A 19,986-nucleotide genomic window follows, 5' to 3' on the forward strand; every position below is an offset into this window, starting at 1 on the left:
CCAGTTTAACACTTCCACCTTTCGGAGTAAACGTTGTTATGAAAAAACACAATAGTAACCACTGACAACTTGGAAACTAGTATTTTTGTATGTGGTTTTTAGCTTAAAATGTCCTCTGTGACATGTCAAAACCTGTACACAGTAAACACAACCAACATATATCCTTGATGAAACTGTGCTGTCCCTTATTTTCAACAAAATTTTCTGCAGATACTTGTCATCAAAATCACACACTCCAGAGCAAAACAACACCAAAACTTAGCTCTCATGTCCTCTGTGGTAATAAGAACACAATAAAAAGAGAAGAAAATTTTTCTAAAAATAAATTCACTGTTTATAGTTATTAAATAGAAAATACCACTTTAATTTATATAAAAGACTAACAATGATCAAGATGTTGAAAAAGATTCCCCAAATATCACATGACTTCCTCTTCCAAACATCATATCCAAAATACACTGGAATCTCAAAAAATACAAAACTTCATAATTCTTCCTGAACCACATCCATGTATTTTTAACGTGCAGCCCTTGAGGACATTAACACACTTCTGAACTCACTGTGTTTCATTCTAGCCAATGTTTTCTGCACAAATTCATGCGATTTCAAATGATTTTTAATTAACAAAAAAATCTAAATTTTACAACTACTCAAGGGACAACATTTTAAAGGACTGCTTAATTTTCATTAATGATGATGAACACTAAACATATCTTTATGCTGGTGCAGCTCTGCTACCCAACCAAGACAAAATTATTTCTGAAATGACTAATTTCTGGACGCTTACACACTTGCAGAAGACCATCAGATGTACTAAACTGATAGCTCTATGCTTTATTTTCAGATTCAAATGATAAATAAGAAGGAACCGAAAGAGGAAAAGGCTCTATCTGATCTTTACCAGTTCTGCCTACTAAGACAGAGTTTGTGGTTTATCAACAGTTCTACAAAAAAAAAGAAAGAAAATTTAAATAAAGCACATATTGCTTGTGACGGTAAAAAAAAACAGCCTTTCAAAGTTCTTCACATCAAATTTTTTTTAAGATTTAAGAAATATTAAATAGGTGTTGGAAAAACAGCAGAACCTTTTACTAACTTCACTGTGATAACAGAGTATAACTTAACAAGTCACTACTGAACATCATCTGTATGATGGCAACTTCCAAAAATCTGCAAGAGATCCGAAGACAGGCTTGTCCTTTAAAACCTAAAATCCAGCATTCACAGAGAGAAGCAAAGAAGCAAGTTCAAGGCAGACCATAACTGCCATGAGGCAAATATCGAGAGGATAATTACTCAGCGACTTCTTTTTATATCTTTTACTTCTGTAGCTTCACTTCCACAAATTTCACCTGCTTGATAAAGTTGTTACATTCCTAATGAAGATAAGATAGTGATAGTAATACCTCTCAATACCTTTCAGTTTTCATTCTTTTTCTTTAAAAGCCACCTTAGTACCTTAATAATAGGGCTCCAACAACTGAACAAATACTCACTGAACAGATATTTGGGGTCAGACACTGTTTCCGGCTCTGAGTAAATAAAGCTAAGCCCCACAAGCCCCTGCCTAGGCAGCTGACACCGTAGCCGAGAGACTGCTTCTTAATCAGCTTCCTTAGTCACAAGCATTTAGACCAAAAGCGATATATTCTTTACTCTTAATTAGTCACAAGATTCTGAAAATGAAGTGCAACTATCTTTGCAAAGAGATGACCGCCTGGAACCCAGCTGAGAGCTGACGAGCCGAGCGGCTGTCTCCCCGTCCATCTCCTCGGGGCCCCTCAGCAGCCCCAGCCCCTCCACGCAGAGCGGAGGGAGCGGCCCCCTCACACTGGGCGTGGACACTGCAGAGCGGACCGCAGCCCTGACACCACCACGGTCCCCTTGAAGCGGACACCCCGTGAGAAGGCCACCTTCTCCGCTGCTCTGCGCCTGTGCTCGGCAGAGCTGGCGCTCAGACACACGCGCTCAAGGAAGGCAAGAAGACGGAATATCTCCTATGACGTTCGCACTCTTCTTGCCGTTTTCCTCTTTTGACAGATCCCTGTTAAAAGATGCTAATGCAGTATCACAACAGCTCTGGTCTAGCCTGGCATTGGGGATGTTCTAAACGGGCGGCTCTCTAAAACTGCTGCCAGAAAGGTCAAAGCTATTAGAAAATGCTGATTACTTTAGGGGCAGCACAGCCTAACAGCTTGAGAATCAGAGAAACAGACTCAAGTCACAGTCCCACCTCTGGGAGCTGTGTGTTACTTAACCTTTCTGAGATTCCATGTCCTCATCTTTATGAAGATAACAGTCCCCACCACTTCACGTGGCTGTACTGAAAATAAAGAGAATATGTAGACTCTTTCCACAGCTACGGACACACTGTTAAATTTAGTTTTGTTTCTATTTCTGTAATACATCTAACTGGAGGCCTAATCAGAGAAAATAAATTGGTAAATGAGGTGCTGTAACCATGATATCACTTTATTTCATTAACTGGGAAGTTATAAACCAAAAAAAAAAAGGTCTTAATGAAATTCACTGTGCAAATACTCTAAATACACACATATTAAAGCTGTTAACCACAAATTACAAACAGTATCAATATAAACCAGGAAAATGAGAAAACCCAACGGACAGAGATATACTTGATCCTCAGTTCAGAGATCTTTGCACCACAGCAAGTTTGCATCATTCTAATTAATTCAGGTGTTCCAGGCTTTCTTTAAAATTAAAATGCTCCCCTGAGGGCTGTCTATCAGTTGTTCACACCTCACTGTGAATTACTCTCATCAGATAAATACGTTAAGTAACACCACCTACTTAAAGCAACTGTGATTTGAGGAGTGGTGAGCCAGGTCCGTGGGACGGGGGAGGGCTGTGCCCGGCTTGCTGGCCAGGGTCTCCGTGCGGGGCGGCATGACAACAAGGCACCGCCCAGAGGGGCCAGGGGCCTCCCGGCGTCAGAAAAGCCACCAAAGTGATGCCCTTTACGGACACTTCCGTTCCCTGATTCCACGATCTCTGCTGCAGGGTGCCCGGAGACCCCAGAGCCTGAAACAGTGTGTGACCCCAAGTATCTGTTCAGTGAACATCTGTTCAACTGTTGAAGCACCACCATTAAGGTACTAAGACGGCTTTTAAAGAGAAAGAATGAAAATTGGGAAGGGTATTGAGAGGTATTCCTATCAAAATCTTTTCCTCTTTAAGAATGGAACAACTTTTATCAAGCAGGTGAAACCTGTGGAAATGAAGCTACAGAAGTAAAAGATATAAAAAGAAGTCGCTGAGTAATCATGCTTTTGATTAAAGCCACAAAATTAAACAACATGTGAATAAATAAAAGCAATCAGAAAACAAGCTCTGCAGCACCCCTATCAGAGTGAATCTATAACACTGAGCTCCTAAGTTGACTTGCTTCCTACCCTCCAGGCAGCTGCCGGGAGGAGGAGGTAATTTCAGCGCCCAACAGAGAAGAACAGCTGTTCTCAACTACATTGCAGGTAGAACCAAGGGTCTGTCTCGGAGATACGCCCCTGAAGAACCACAGGAAACTCTGCCCCTGGTTAGCAGCTATGACAAAGAAGTTCTGCTTTCTGCTACAACGTGGGGTACACTGTCAGAACTTTCACTGAAGATCTGCGCTAATTCATCCTAGTGCGCCTGGGGTGAGAGGAGCTCCTTAACCAACACGAAGCTGGAGCAGAAAAGCACAGTAACCGCGTTTTACTCACAGATCCACCCGCCCCTCCCCCCCCAACTCTGGGCAACATGCGAAGTCTCCTGGACCATCTTATGCTTTGTGTGATTCACCAAAGTTCTACTCTCTAAATGCCATGGTTTTCTGGGGTTTTCAGCCTGTGTGGAGGGGTAGCAACGGGCTTCAAGGCGGCCTCCACAAACACACGTACAGGGCGCGTGTCCCAGTAAATCCTGTGATGGGAGACAGGGGCAGAGTGGATGCGGGGCCTGAATGGGGGTGGGGGGGGCATGAACACAGGAACCCCAAACAGCCCTGCCCCAGGCAGAGGGTTACAGGTCAGTAATGTCCCTGCAGGGCTTCCCTGGTGGCTCAGTGGTGAGGAGTCCGCCTGCCGACGCAGGAGACAGGAGTTCGATCCCTAGTCCAGGAAGATCCCACATGCTGCAGAGCAGCTAAGTCCGGGAACCACAACCACTGAGCCTGTGCTCTGGAGCCTGGGAACCACAACTACTAAAGCCCGCACACCCGAGACCCATGCTCCACAACAAGAGAGGCCACCACGGTTAAGAAGCCTGCTCACTGCAATGAGAGGAGCCCCCGCATGTCACAACTAGAGAAAGCCCACTCGCAGCAACGAAGACCCAGCGCAGCCAAAAATAACTAAATACATTTAAAAATTAATAATGTCCTCGTTACTGCCCACCAGCCAGCACGCACTGCGGATCACGGCCACAAGGGCAGCCTCTGTGAATTCACTGGATCAACATGAATCTGACCAATGGTCAGACACCAGGCTCAGACCAGTTTCTGTCACGCATCTATAAATACCCGCTAAACATGCCAGCGGCTGCACTACACTGTTCCTTAAGAATACAGTCACTGGGTCACGGGCTGGTCCTCGAAGAGGTCACTCGGAGCAGGGCAAGCAGATGCTAAGACATGTCTACACGTCTCTGTATTACCATCTTAGAAGTACCTGAATAACGTGATACAGGCAGAAGCAAAATGTGATGAATCTGTGTAAACAGTATCCCTCAAGGCGAAAAGTTGTCAAACGCAACAGGGAGCTCAGCAATACCTTGTTTTTGCAGGGCATGGAGGACACAGTCAGGGTTCTTTGGCCTGAGGTTGCGATTTAAGAAAAAGGAGACAGTCAAGACTGTTCACCTGAGCTGGAGATCAGAGGACGGAGCATCTGATGCTGACTGGGCTGGAGAAGCCGATACAAATGGAAAGTTGGTGGCAAGGTGGGATCTGCTCCTAAGAGAAGTTACTCTCTCTGGCTAAAGAGAATGGGATAAAGAAAACAAGATCTGCTAAAAGACGCACGGCAAACCACCAATAAATAAAAATGTTAGCTCAAAGATTCACTAAATATGGACATGGAAATCCTAAGAGTGGTGCAGTGTGAATACCACAAGGAAAAAGCTCAGTAAGCGTTGTGGAATTATACCTCATTCATTAATTTCCCAGAAGGCACTGTAATCCTGCTTAAAAAAAAGTACCTGTACCACATACAGGTTATACTCCAGTACTAAAGAATCTCTTGATGAAAGTGAAAGAGGAGAGTGGAAAAGTTGCTTAAAACTCAACATTCAGAAAACTAAGATGATGGCATCTGGTCCCATCACTTCATGGCAAATAGATGGGGAAACAACAGAAACAGACTTTATTTTGGGGGGCTCCAAAATCACTGCAGATAGTGACTGCAGCCATGAAATTAAAAGACACTTGCTTCTTGGAAGAAAAGCTGTGATCAACCTAGACAGCATATTAAAAAGCAGAGACATTACTTTGCCAACAAAGGTCCATCTGGTCAAGGCTAGGGTTTTCCCAGTAGTCATGTATGTATGTGAGATTTGGACCATAAAGAAAGCTGAGTGCCAAAGAATTGATGCTCTTGAACTGTGGTGTTGCAGAGACTCTTAAGAGTCCACTGGACTGCAAGGAGATCCAACAAGTTGATCCTAAAGGAAATCAGTCCTGAATATTCATTGGAAGGACTGATGCTGAAGCTGAAACTTCAATACTTTGGCCACCTGATGCAAAGAACTGGCTCATCTGAAAAGACTCTGATGCTGGGAAAGATTGAAGGTGGGAACAGAAGGGGACAACAGAGGATGAGATGGTTGGATGGCATCACCGATTCAATAGACATGAATTTGAGCAAGCTCCAGGAGTTGGAGATGGACAGGGAGGCCTGGTGTGCTGCAGTCCACGGGGTTGCAAAGAGTCGGACACGGCTGAGTGATTGAACTAAACTGAACTGACTTCCCTGTGCAAAGCCACTACACATGACAGCCAACAGCGGCTCTAGATTTAAACACGCAGTGAAAAGTGAGAAAGTGTTAGTCGCTCAGCTGTGTCCAACTCTTTTGCAACCCCGTGGACGGCAGCCCGCCGGGCTCCTCCATCCATGGGATTCTCCAGCAAGAACACCGGAGTGGGTTGCCATGCCCTTGTACAGGGCATCTTCCCGACCCAGGAATCGAACCCAGGTCTCCCGCATTGCAGGCGGATTCTTAAAATATCTACGTGTTATCAAATCTACTAAAAACCAATAGACTGAAATACAGATTCTGGAGCCAGGCTACTCTGGGCAAGTTTTCTTCATTTCTGCCCCCAGGGTTTTTGGTCAAGTATGCAGGACTGACTGACCGTGACTCAGGCACCACACAAGTAGGGGCTACGGCTCCTGCTGCTGGCGGCGCGGGGCCAAGGACACAGAACAGAAAGCAGGGGTGTGGGGGCGCCGCCTGTAAAAAAACCCCAGAAGGAGGCGTCTCCAGCCCTCCTCGAGCAAAAGCTGCTTTTCAGTTCCCTGAATCTTCCCGGGGAAAGCAGAGGCGGCACACCTCCAGTAAGTTCAGCAGTGAGAACTGCAGGCAGCCCGTCCCTGCTGGCTGCACCCGACAGCTGGAAGCGAGAAAAAGACGGTGGAAGAGGCGTGATGACAGCGGCCGGCTTGGAGGTCTAATGGGAAGAGCACCTGGCTCTCCGGGGGCTGAGGCAGAAGCTACCAGAGGAGCTGCCCTGCCTGGAAAGCAGCCACACAGAGGCCCCCCAGCACCCAGCCCACCGACACAAGAGGCAGGGACACGTCGACCCACTCGCAGCGGTGCTGAACGCCCCATCACATGTGACGGGTGCTTTCCGAAAACCCCATGCAATGCCCTCGAAACAAGTCCAAACAGGTGAGAAGAAGACTGTCCCTCACCAGGGCCAGACATTATCAACTACATCTCAACAATGCCATTTCTTTTCTTTTTTTTTTTTAAGGCTATTTATTTTTTGGGCTTCCCTGGTGGCTCAGCAGCAAAGAATCCACCTGCCAATGCAGGAGACAAGGGTTCGATCCCTGAGTCGGGAAGATCCCCTGGAGAAGGAAATGGCAACCCGCTCCAGTATTCTTGCCTGAGAAATCCCATGGACAGAAGAGCCTGGTGGGCTACAGTTCATAGGGTCGCAAAGAGTGGGACGTGACTTAGCAACTAAACAACAATAACAAAAGCATGTGTTTATTTATTTTGATCATGCCCCAAGACATGTGGGAATCTTAGCTCCCCAACCAGGAACCAAACCCAAGTCCCCTGCACTACAAGCTCAGAGTCTTACCCACCGGAACTGCTAGGGAAGTCCCCTATGATGCCACTTCAAATCACTAACTACATCCTAGTTAGTGAGGGTCTGCCTCTGTAGAGATTTATGACCTAAATCATTCAGGATAAATAAATGAAGTTAAAGCTTCTCTATTAAAAAGTAAACAAGAAACATGCCAAATACCTTAATTATCAATCTGAGCATAAACCAAGTTTACCATGACCATCGTACTTCCTACTGGATCAAATAGATAGTCATCAAAAAATACACCAATATACTGAGAAATAACAACTCATTCAGAAAATGAACCAATGTTTTAAGAAGGGCAAAGAGCACTTTAATTGATTTCCATTCTCCTATTCCCTGCTAGTTGTTTAGTGTATCACTCACGATGATCTTGTCACTGCACTCTCCACCCCTACCCCCACAGATGGCTACTTTAGGACTGGCCAGGCCCAAGCTGACTTGGGCCACTGGGACCCAACCTTCTGGGGGATTTGGGGAAAGAAACTACCCCCGTTAGCACCGTGACAAGCCAGTGTCTGCCATCCCCAGAGTTATAAACAAGAAGCAGGGCTCAAACTTATCGGAGAGCCACACCAGCACCCCAGGGCATCTGAGGCTCCCAGCGACTGCACTGCTATGGGCGGCAGGGCACAGGCAGAGAGACGTCTCTGATGACCTACTTCCAGGCTTCCTTTTATGAAATATTAGGTTTCCTTATGATTTAAGCTGGTTTTATGCTGTACCCTAAAACATCATAATTTACACATCTTGTTTCACATGTCCATTAGAACATAAGAATGTCATCCAAGTTCATGTAAATGTTAGCAATAAAAAGTGTCCTATTTTAAATAAACTGATGCACATATGAGACTTATTATATAAAGGGCTCTCACTGACAGTTAAATAAAAATATCCCAATAACTTTCTGTAGTAATTTCTCGACATTTTCCCCTTCAATAATTATCAATAAAACAGAAAACTAGTTTAAAAACATTTAGAAACATCAAACTCTCAATCTGACATAAAACTTTAGTTATATAGTAGCATTACTTTTTAGAGCACAGAAACGATTAACTGTTAGACCCTAAAATGTTAGTCAAATTCACAGTATTTAAGTCACAATCAAAAAAGAACTGCTGCTAATGCTTTTTACATAATTAAGTTTAGCTTTTTAAAAAAATCTTTAGACTTTGCTGCCAGTGAGCCATTTTAATGGAATATGTGGGTAGGACAGATTAACTGCCACCTACAGAGAAGCCAAACACATTTATTTTAACCACTTATAATATTTGCAAGTTCATCGTGCTAGATAAACAATTAAAATACAAAGGTGTTTCCAATGAGCAGTGATTTAAACAATAACGAAACCAAAAGAGCAAGAAGGTAATAAAAGAAGGGCAGGAGTACAAGATGCCTACTAAAAGGCTAGCTCTTAAAAAAAAACGGTTAAAGGCAGAGAGAGGAGGTAAGGAGTAGACCACTCGGGAACCCCCAACACAGGCACAGAGTTGGTGTCCACGAGGCAGGCCCACCCTTTCATCAGGAATCAGCATGCATTCAAAATGGCAGAGAAACCCATGCTGCCCAAAGGAATTTAGCCTGTTTTACAAACACGTCAGATTAGCATTACTTCACACACCTTAGCTGATGTTACAGTAGATATTGTGAAGATTTATTCCTATCGTAAATACACTCCAGGATAAATTTAAATTGGAGTTGGAAAAAAAAAAGTAATGTATCCATTGGAATCTTCAACAAGAACTTATTTGGGCCTGGAGAGAACGTAAGCAGACTAATACACGCAGGACAACAAAACACAATCTCTTCAACCGGAGAAAGCTCAGGCACAACCTAGGATCTCTCCTCGCCTGGGGACAAACCTGCCACAGCTGCGGCTCTAACAGGCCTGAGCCGGGCAGGCAGGGCTGCTGGGGCCGAAGGGGCCTGCCTTCCTACCTAAAATTAGCCCTGCCCACCTCACCGCGGCTGGGCTGGGCGCCTCTATTTTAAGGTGCGCGACTCCAAATTGCTTAGGAGCATGTAATTGCGGGCCAGTTTGGGCAGCTGAGAGTGTGGAGAGACTTCCCAGCCAGGCTCAAGAGTGGACAACCAGTCTGGACAGAAGTCCCACACTGAATCACCGTGCTATCTGAGGTCTAAGTACACAGGCGGTGGTGGCGTCACCCACGGGAGATACCCACGAGAGACGCAGCACGGGGACAGAACGCAGAGGAAACGCGCGGGAACAGACACCGCCTCCTCTTACCCCCCAGCCCTGCCCCGCCCCACCCAGTGCGCACGCGCACACCCTCCCCCCGCCCCGCCAAAAGTAGGGGGAAAGCTGACTAAAGTCATGATCCTAAGGTGTCCTCATCATCTCGGGAAATGAAGATATAGCACTGGCAGCTGAAGCCCCTTCCCAGTAATGCCACAGGGCTGTCTGCCGCCCTCTGAAAGCCCCTGGCTCCCGGAGTAACGCCCACAGAAAGGGCTACCCAGTCCACATTCCACGTCTGCGGAACCTGAGGCGGGAACCGGCGTGGCTCCCGCCTGTACCGGTGAGAAAATTTTCACCAGCATTTTAAACAGGAGCTGAATTTTCAAGAAGGAATGAAAGAATATGAAAGGGTGCGCCGTTCCACCGTAACTAACAATAACGTCATCAACAAAGTTGTGAGTTACAGGGTGCTTACACACTCCTGAAATTTAAGCTGCACGGATAACATTCCTGATTCCCACCACCTCAGAGCTAAAAGTCAGTCTCTATTTTCGGACCGGAACTTGAGACACCAGACACAGAAGGTATATTTAATACAAGTCCTATCCTGATACCATCGCATTCCGCTTGTCTACAACCTGAGCATTTCTTCTGAACTAGCAAAACACACATACCTTCATTTTCGGAGGCATGACATTTCACCTTCAATACCAAGTCAAAGGTTCTTTCTGGATTTTCCCTAAAAGAAAAAGAACTTTGTTAGTATTTCTTTCCTCTGACAAAGTTTATATTCTCGTAACTCTAATAGTTAATCTTGTTCTTGTCTCAATAGATTCCATGTAATGATATGACCAGGCTTCCCAGGTGGCTCTGTGGTCAAGAAGCCATCTGCCAATTCAGGTGAGACCCAGGTTCGATCCTTCGGTCAGGAAGATCCCCTGGATAAGGAAGTAGCAACCTACTCCAGTATTCCTGCCTGGAGAATCCCATGGACAGAGGAGGCTGGCGGGCTATAGTCCATGGGGTCACAAATGAGTGGGATGCAACTTAGCGACTAAACAACAACTACATGATCACAAGGGAGAAGAAATAAAGCATTCTCCTAGTTCAGCAACTTAAGCACACTGAGGCTTAACAGTGCAGAGACTTTGGAAAAACATTTAACTTCTGAGTCTGCTTTCTCACCTAGAAAGTACCTTGTTAGGGTCACAGAACAACTGTGAGGATTACAAATCACATAATACATGTGGAAGTACTTTATAAAGTATTAAGTGCTGTATAAATAGAAAGCATTGCCTCTATCTTATCAAATCAAAACTGAAAAGCCAGAACGTTCCTAAGAGGCTCTACCTTTCCCCACCAGCAGAGCTTAACGGCAGGTTCTCTGGCTTTTATCAAAGGACTTGCAATATAGACACAACTGAATGATTGGTTCCACCTGCCACGTTCTGGAGCACCATGAAACACTCATAATGGTCCTTAAAAGTGGAACTTTGCATATATTGTCCTGAGACAGAATTACAGTAGGGAAGCACATTTTAAGTACCAAACTATACATAGCCCCCAAGGCCAACCCAAAAAGATAATGTCAACTATCTGGGAAAATTGGACTCCTGCTTCAATATTGGAGTTGATCACTAAGAACAGTACGGTTTTGCTTCATTCAGAAGTTACCAACATTCACTAAATGCTCACACATTCAAGGTATACTTTGTTAATTTCAAAAAGTGAATGGAAATCTATTGAGACATCTTTAGAAACATCGTGTTCTTTTTAACACAGTTCTGTTTTAATATCTTTCTGCCAGAAGATAAAAGATCAAGCAACCTCTGATACCACAAAGTCCATGTGACCAAAGTGTTCATGCATTTCAGTTATTCCTGCCACCGGAGTCCTTGGCTGTCTGTGCACTGGCTGTTTTTAATAATGCATTTCCCTCAAGAAACTAACAGCTATTGTTGGCTTCTAAGTAAGTGCTCTATTTTTTAAAATCTATTACAAGAATCTAGAAACAGAAATTGACAAGCCATATAAATTACTCTGCAAATATACTGCTTCCTCAGCCGTCCCATTATTAAGTTGCTTCAATGGAAATAATCTGAACTCAGGTGAGCCTCCCTCCTAATCCAGTTAATGTCAAAAGATATACTTTTTAAAGTCCCATACCTAGCACCCTCCCCCAATATGCCACACACCGAAGAAAATTATTTTCCTAAGTCTCTAGAACCTCTCTTAAGCGTAAATATAAAATACTCTGTAACACTAGGAAATGTTAAAGGCTTTTAACGCTAAAACAAATATATACACGATATTCGTGAACTCGGGTGGGGGGGGGGTTGGTTTAAGTGGGTGTCAAAGGAAGAAAGAAGGAATTTTTTTGCAAAGTAAGTTTCCGGAGGAAAATATAAAACTCCTGCCCTTCAGGTAACTGAAAGAAAACCACCACACTGTTCAGATGGCTTTTTGCCTGCTGAAGGTCCTGAAGAAAAGCCCCAGCTGCACCCAAGGGTGCTGCCGACCACACGGAAAACACTCCCTCCTCGAGCCCCTTCTGCCGGCGCCGGTATTCCACGCCCGGGGCACCTTTCTGCCCTGAGAAGGGGCCGGAGGAGGGAGACCCGGCGCCGCCGGTAAACACCCTGGAAGCGCGCCGGGAGGGCAGTCACGCCCGAGCCGCCGGCCCGCCCGGCGCGTGGGGGGAACCAGCCTCACGTCCGCCCGCCGCCCGGGACCCGCAGCGCCGCGCCGGCGCCCAGGCCTCCGCCCCGGGCCGCGCGCCCCCCGCCGCCCGCAGGCCCGCGGCCTAGGCCGCCCGGGGGAGCCGGGGTTGGGGGGCCGGGGTCCGCGGAGGGGGCCCCCCGCCGCCCCCGCGAGCACTCACTTGGTCCTGCAGTCCATGGCTACATGTCGCGGGGCGCGCCCGCCCGCCGGCCGCCGCGGGAACGGCTGCGCGCAGCGCGGCGGCCCGGCCCGGCGGAGAGGCCGCGCCCCGCCCCGCGCCTCTGTGACAGCGCGGCCGCCGCCCCCGCCCCCGGCCCGGCCGCCCCGCGCTCCCTGCACCGCCCGCGAACCAGGAAGTGGGCGCGGGGCGCCGGCGCGGGGCCGCCTCACCTGAGCCGCGCGGGCGCGAGCAGGGCGCGGGGCGCGGGCCTCCCCGAGGGCCCACTGCGCACCCAACAGCCAGCTGCTCGGGCGGCCTGGGCGCCGGGCGGCCGCGGCGCCCCCGGAGCCGGCACAGGCTCGGGGTGGGGGGGCTCAGGGCCGCCGACCCCCGCCCCGGAAAGTCAAGTACCAGACAGGGCACCCGGCCCCCGCGGTGCGCGCCGCCCGGCGTCCGAGCACCCGTTGACCCTCGGTGTGGTGTTGGGGGCGGGGAGGGGGGGTGGGGGGGGAAGACGCATGACTTTCAGGCTGCACATCCGAGCTCCAGGCACCGAGCTCGGCTCCGGGCCTCCCTGCCACTGGGCCTGGGTACCTCCTAGGGGATCCAGAGCCGCCCCCTCCTGAATCAGGAAGGTTCAGAGGTGCACCTGCTCAGGAGCCCAGCCCGGCAGCCGAATAACACTGCTCCACTGGCCTTGCACGTCGTCTGGGACACAGACCTCTCCCCCGTCACGGCTGCCACGTGGCCAAGGACTCACTTGCGGACCCATCCACCGAGGGACAGGCCTTGCAGATGCAGCCCGAGGGCAGAGGGGCCTGAACTAAAAGCTGCTGCGTGCAGAGCCCTGGGGAATGCAGGAGCAGCTTGTATGCACCGTCCCAGCCCTTGCGGTCACTACGTGACAGGCGCTTTCACCAGCATCTTATGGATGAAGAAGCGGGCCAAGCCAGCCCCACGGTGATGGGCAAGCCAGACTTCAGGCCAGGTCTATCCTACTGCCTCTCTCCCTCTTGTGTGGCCTCCTGTGTAGGATATACCGAGAAGAGAGGTAGAAACGGTCTTACTTAGGATGGACGTGCGAAGCTGGTCCAGGGCTGGGCGGTTACACAGAGACCTTCCGGAGAAGGCTTCTCCCGTCCGTTGCCACCCCTGACACATGGCCTGGGTGTTTTTCATCCCAACAGAGGTAGCTTCGGACCTTCTTCATGCAAAAGGAAAGAGGATGAGAAGAAAGCAGATGTGGTATGAATAGAGTGAGTCATGAGACAGACAACTCAAACAAGGCTTGGGAATTAAAGAATTTAGAATCAAGAAGCTAAAATTAAACTCAAGTATACCAGCCCTCAAACATTTTGGCCAGAGATGACTGTTACTTGGTGAACAAAACAAGATGCATGGCATAGTCACAGACCTGGTGGCCTAAAATGAGCACAGAATATAATGGGGAAACAGAAAAATTATATTTTGGCAAATGTGTTGTCATAGCTTGACTTGGGGTGAGACACTTCAGTTTCTCAGTTCCTACATTTGTAAAATGGGAGTTATTACTTGTGTATCACATGAACAATATGATGTTCAAGTTTAATAAAAGTGCTACTAATTGTGTGATCTTTTGAGAAATCATTCTGTCGATTTCAGTTTCACAATGAGGCAAAATACACCACATTGTCTTTTTTCCCAAATAAAACTCTCCTCTACTTAAGAAGTTACTATAGTCCAAAGCCTTGAAAACACATCCATAAATTCAAAAGCCACTTCTGCTCCAAGCAGACTTCTCCTTTCATTATAATTAATTCTTCTCCAAAGAAAGGAACCCTACCTGAGGTGCCTACAGGAGTTTTTAATTTGTGGTGAGGTACTATTAATACAATTGTTTTCCCCAACCATTTGTTGGGATTTAAGTGACAGTCATTGCTGAGTGGGGAAGATCCCCTGGAGGAGGGCATGGCAACCCACTCCAGTATTCTTGCCTGAAGATCCCCTGGACAGAGGAGCCTGGCAGGCTCCAGTCATGGGGTCACACAGAGAAGCGACTAAGCCCAAACGCACACAAGTAACAATCATACCCCTGCATATTTTTTTAAAATTTACTCTAGGTGTATATAAAGAGGAAATACTACATATGTACACACAAAACAAATCTTTTTTAAACCAGCTTTTAGGCTATGATGAAGAGGTTTATGTATCCTGATACTACTGAGGTAAAAGGGATAGAAACACAGATGGACACAATTTGTATGTTTGTTTAAAATTACTGAAAAAAGATAATGTATACAGTTATGTTTTTGTAAAATACAGTTATGTTAGTGATGTTTTATTGAAACCAGTGGTATAATTTTAGCAGTTTTAGAACTTTTGACACAACTGGTAGAGAACTCTACAAAGGGCAAGGCTTCAAAGTGGTGTTAGATCTTCTTAATATCATATTTCAGTAGTAATATTTCCTACTTGACAACTAATGTGAGCATATTTCTCTCTCAGGACTACAGAGAGAAATATTTCTACTATGGGAGAAATAACCTTACATATGCAGATACCACTTTAATGGTAGAAAGTGAAAACGAACTAAAGAGCCTCTTGATGAAGGTGAAAGAGGAGAGGGAAAAAGCTGGCTTAAAACTCAGCATTCAAACAACCAAGATCATGGCGTCCGGTCCTATCACTTCATGGCAAATAGATGGGGAAAATGTGGAAACAGTGTCAGATTTCATTTTCATGGGGCTCCAAAATCAATGCAGACGATGACTGCAGCCACGAAATTAAAAGACGCTCCTTGGAAGAATAGCTACGACAAACCTAGACAGCATATTAAAAAGCAGATACAAAAAAAAAAAAAAAAAAAAAAAAAAGCAGATACATTACTTTACCTACAAAGGTCTGAATATTCAAAGCTATGGTTTTTCGAGTAGTCATGTATGGATGAGAGCTGGACCATAAAGAAGGCTGAGTGCTGAAGAATTGATGCTTTCGAACCATGGTGCTGGAGAAGACTCTTTAGAGTCCCTTGGACTGCAAGGAGATCCAACCAGTCCATCCTCAAGGAAATCAACCCTGAATATTCATTGAAAGGACCGATGCTGAAGCTGGAGCTCCAATACTTTGGCCGTCTGTTGAGAATTGACTCGTTGGAAAAGACCCTGATGCTGGGAAAGATTGAAAGCAGGAGAAAAAGGCTACAGAGGATGAGATGTTTAGATAGTATCACTGACTCAATGGCCATGAGTTTGAGCAAGCTCCGGGAAACAGTGAAGGACAGAGAAGCCTGGCGCGCTGCAGTGCGTGGGGTCGCAAATAGTCAGACACGACTGAGCGACTGTAACAACAACAGGAGTCAAAGTACGTAGTCTGCATGTGATCAAAGGACTTGGTCTATAAGCTAATAACATTAAAATGTTTTGAACTTATTTTCATTGTGTGTGTGTGTTTGTAAAGAATATATATTCCTCAGCTCTTGGGTAAGGTGTCCTAGAAATGTGTCCTTGGGAAATTCTCTGGTGGTCCACTGGTTCGGGCTCTGCACTTTCACTTCAAAAGGCCCAGGTTCATTCCCTAGTCAGGGAACTAAGATCCCGCAAACCACATGATGCAGCCAAAATATAAATAAATAAAAACAAAAAATATGTCCTTGATCAAATATTATGTTTGTGCTTTTGACATCTTCTATTACTAGATTTGCATCTGCTTGATACAATTCAATTAATGAAAGAGATGACTTGAAATCTCCTAATTGATGATGGATTCATCTATCTCAGTTTAAAGTTCTTCCAGTTTTTGCTTTATATACTTTGGGGCTGTGTTATAATATGCAAGCCACTTTATAATTGTTATTTCTGCCTGGTAAACGTAACATTAGGTTGTGACTTTCTGAAACTCTAGCAATGCTTTTGCCTTGGTGTCTGAACAGCTTGCTTCTGATGAGTATTTGCCTACTAGTAGTATCAATATCTGGAGAAGGAAATGGCAGCCCACTCCAGTGTTCTTGCCTGGAGAATCCCAGGGATGGGGTAGCCTGGTGGGCTGCGGTCTATGGGGTCGCACAGAGTCGGACACGACTGAAGCGACTTAGCAGCAGCAGCAGCAGCAGTATCAATATCGGAGAAGGCAATGGCACCCCACTCCAGTACTCTTGCCTGGAAAATCCCATGGACAGAGGAGCCTGGTAGGCTGCAGTCCATGGGGTCGCTAAGAGTCAGACAGGACTGAGCGACTTCACTTTCACTTTTCACTTTCATGCATCGGAGAAGGAAATGGCAACCCACTCCAGTGTTCTTGCCTGGAGAATCCCAGAGATGGGGGAGCCTGATGGGCTGCCGTCTATGGGGTCGCAGAGTCGGACACGACTGAAGCGACTTAGCAGCAGCAGCAGTATCAATATATCTCTTTCATTCTATTACATCAAAACTTTCTAAGTCATTATGTGCAGATTTATCTAACTAATGTGAATTCTGACTTTCAATCTAGTCTGATAATCACTCTTAGATGGAGCCTTTAGACCATTGCATGTTTTATAATTGCTGACATATTTGGATTTATTTCCACCATCTCATGTTGTACTTTGCATTTGTCTTCTCTGGATCTGTTTTCTTTCTCTCAAGTTTGCCTTCTTTAGAATTAATTTTTCTTTTATGCTTTTATTTCTCCCTTGTTCTAGCTTGGAAGTTATATAGTCTGTTCCTATTCACTTAGTGACTATCCTAGAAATTTTAACAGGAAGATTTATGTGATTAAACCCAGAATTTATCAATACATCAACCTTCTCTCAAACAACACAGGGACCTTTGAAATATTCTCCAAAACTACAATACATTACTGACGTTGTTTTATATTGTCGATGTTTGTTTAAACTTACCCAGAAGTTTACCACTTTGGGGGCTCTTTTTATTATTAGTTTTTAATTTTTTAGTCAAGCCACACAGTACATGGGGCTTCCCTTGTGGCTCGGCTGGTAAAGAATCTGCCTGCAATGCAGGAGACCTGGGTTCGATCCCTGTGTTGGGAAGATCCCCTGGAGAAGGGAAAGGCTACCCATTCCAGTATTCTGGCCTGGAGAATTCCATGGACTATACTCCATGGGGTCACAAAGAGTCGGACATGACTGAGTGATTTCACTTTCACTTTCATAGTATGTGGGAACTTAGTTCCCTGACCAGGGATCAAACCCGCACTCTCTTCATTGGAAGCAAGGAATCTTAACCACTGGACCACCAGGACCCCACTTCTTTCTTATATTCATCTATTATCTCCCACCTAGGCTTGCCTTCCTTCTGCCTAAAATACATGCCATAGGTACTGACTGAGTCTCTCATTTTTTGTTTGGGTGAGGAATATATATATTTCACCCTCATTCTTAAAAAATATCTTCACTGATAAAGAATTCTAAATTGACATTTCTTTCTGTACAATGTCAATATCATTTTTCTATCTTCCAACATCTCCAGTTATAATTTGAACTTTGAAAGTAATCTTGAAGTGTAATCTCTCTTCTATCTACTTTTAAGATTTTTCATTTGTCTTTAGACTTCTAGATTCTGTATGAAGCACTGAGATGAAGATTTTTTTAAATCCCTTCTTCTTGGTTACTCTACATTTCTTGATGCTGGACTGGTGAATTCCATCAGTTCTGGGAAATTCTGAACATCATCTTGGCTCCTCTCTCCTTCTAGGACTGTGACGACACACATCTCTTTCTATCTTCCATTTCTCTTAACATCTCTTTCGTAGTTTCTTTTTCTTTATCATTCTAGGCTGGATTTTTGATAACTTTATAAATATCTTCCTTTTCATTAATACTTTCTGTGGCTTTGTCTCATCTATTAAAGTCAGACATTTGGTTTTTTCTCTGTATTTTATTTCTAAAGCTCTGTTTGGTTATTATTAGACCTGCTTTCTCTTAAAATGTATAACCGACTAAGACCTACATAGAGCACAAGGAACTCTGTTCAGTGTTGTGTGGCAGCTGAATGGAAGGGGAGTTTGGGGGAGACTGGATACATGTGTGTGTACGGCTGAGTCCCCATCGCTGATCACCTGAAACTATCACAACATTGTTAACTGGCTGTCCTCCAATACAAAATAAAAAGTAATAAAAGTTTAAAAATCTGTTTTCTCAACTCATGTTTGAAGCCTTTCCCTAATTTCTTAAAATGTATTTAACATTTTAAATTCTATTTCTGATCATTCCAATCTCTGAAGCATTTGTGGGTCTGATTCTACTATCTGACATTTTCCTTCTGCCTCTTAGAGTCCCTTCTTTGCTTCTACATTTGGTGGTTTCCTTTTATTCCTGGGAGCTTTAGACATGGAAATTTTGTGAAAGTTGGAAGGAAGTTGAGTTCTCTGGAGAGGGTGTTCATTTATTGCTGGTAGATGTTGAAACTTTTCAGACCACCCTTGGGGGATCTGGCTCTTGGTTACGAATACTCCAGGAGGATTAACTCTGCTCCAGAGTTTGAGACAATCAGTTTTCCTTGAATCCCTTTGGAATGCCAGGTTCTGTTCAGTTCAGTTTACTTCAGTCGCTCAGTCATGTCTGACTCTTTGTGACCCCATGGACTGCAGCATACCAGGCCTCCCTGTCCATCACAAACTCCCGGAGTTTACTCAAACTCATGTCCATTGAATCGGTGATGCCATCCAACCATCTCATTCTCTGTCGTCCCCTTCTCCTCTCGCCTTCAATCCTTCCCAGCATCAGGATCTTTTCCAATGAGTCAGTTCTTTGCATCAGGTGGCCAAATTATTGGAGTTTCAGCTTCAGCATCAGTCCCTCCAATGAATATTCAGGACTGATTTCCTTTAGGATGGACTGGTTGGATCTCCTTGCAGTCCAAGGGACTCTCAAGAATCTTCTCTAACACCACAGTTCGAAAGCATCAATTCTTCAGCACTCAGCTTTCTTTATAGCCAGGTTCTGAGGGGCATCCTATTAGATTTCCCACATAAGGAAGAGGAGTAACAGATGCTCAAGCTCAACCAGTTTAACAAACCCCCTCCGTATGGAAAGTGCCTCTGGTGACTACTTTACTGGTTCCTGTCCCCACGTTATACCATCACCAAGTACTGCTTGCTTTCTTGACTGCCCCGGAGTGCCTTTAAAATTTTTCAAAGCATGTAATTCTGAATTTGTAATTAATTTCAGGAGAAATTTTGACTAGACATCATGATTGACTAGTTTTGACTATACTATAAAAGTGGACTAATAACTTTTGATCCACCTAATAATGTCTAGGTTTCCCAAGTAGCTCAGTGGTAAACAATCTTCCTGCCAATGCAGGAGACCTGGGTTCAGCCCCTGGGATGGGAAGATCCCCTGGAGAAGGGATGGCAACCCACTCCAGTATTCTTGCCTGGAGAATTTCATGGACAGAGGAGCCTAGGGGGCTACAGTCCATGGGGTCACAGAAGAGTCAGACATGCCTAAGTGACTGAACAAGGACGATAATGTCTACCTTCCTCAAGTCATACCCAAATAGCCTCTAACTTATACACCCTTACATAGTAATGTTATGGAGAAATCAAAGTTCAGGGCATTTAGTGAGACTAGTCTCCTGCTTCAAAATGTATTCAGTTCAGTTCAGTTGCTCAGTC

General features: G+C 45.4%; 1 protein-coding gene across 4 annotated transcripts in view; it reads right to left on the reverse strand.

The window, feature by feature from the left end:
* DENND1B (DENN domain containing 1B) overlaps positions 1-19,986 on the reverse strand; it is a 278,593-nt gene that overhangs the window by 256,803 nt on the left and 1,804 nt on the right. For 2 of the 4 annotated variants that reach the window (XM_043922761.1, XM_043922759.1), the window contains exons 1-2: positions 12,397-12,480; positions 10,190-10,254 (exon numbers count right to left, since the gene is read on the reverse strand). In XM_043922761.1, the coding sequence (XP_043778696.1) occupies positions 10,190-10,254; positions 12,397-12,413 (82 nt within the window). In that variant the 5' untranslated portion in view covers positions 12,414-12,480. Of the gene's footprint in view, positions 1-10,189; positions 10,255-12,396; positions 12,481-19,986 lie in introns of those variants that run through there. The other 2 variants (XM_043922760.1, XM_043922762.1) reach the window with 1 other exon arrangement.

This window comes from Cervus elaphus, chromosome 14, assembly GCF_910594005.1.
Source record: "Cervus elaphus chromosome 14, mCerEla1.1, whole genome shotgun sequence".
NCBI classification, from domain to species: Eukaryota; Metazoa; Chordata; class Mammalia; order Artiodactyla; family Cervidae; genus Cervus; species Cervus elaphus.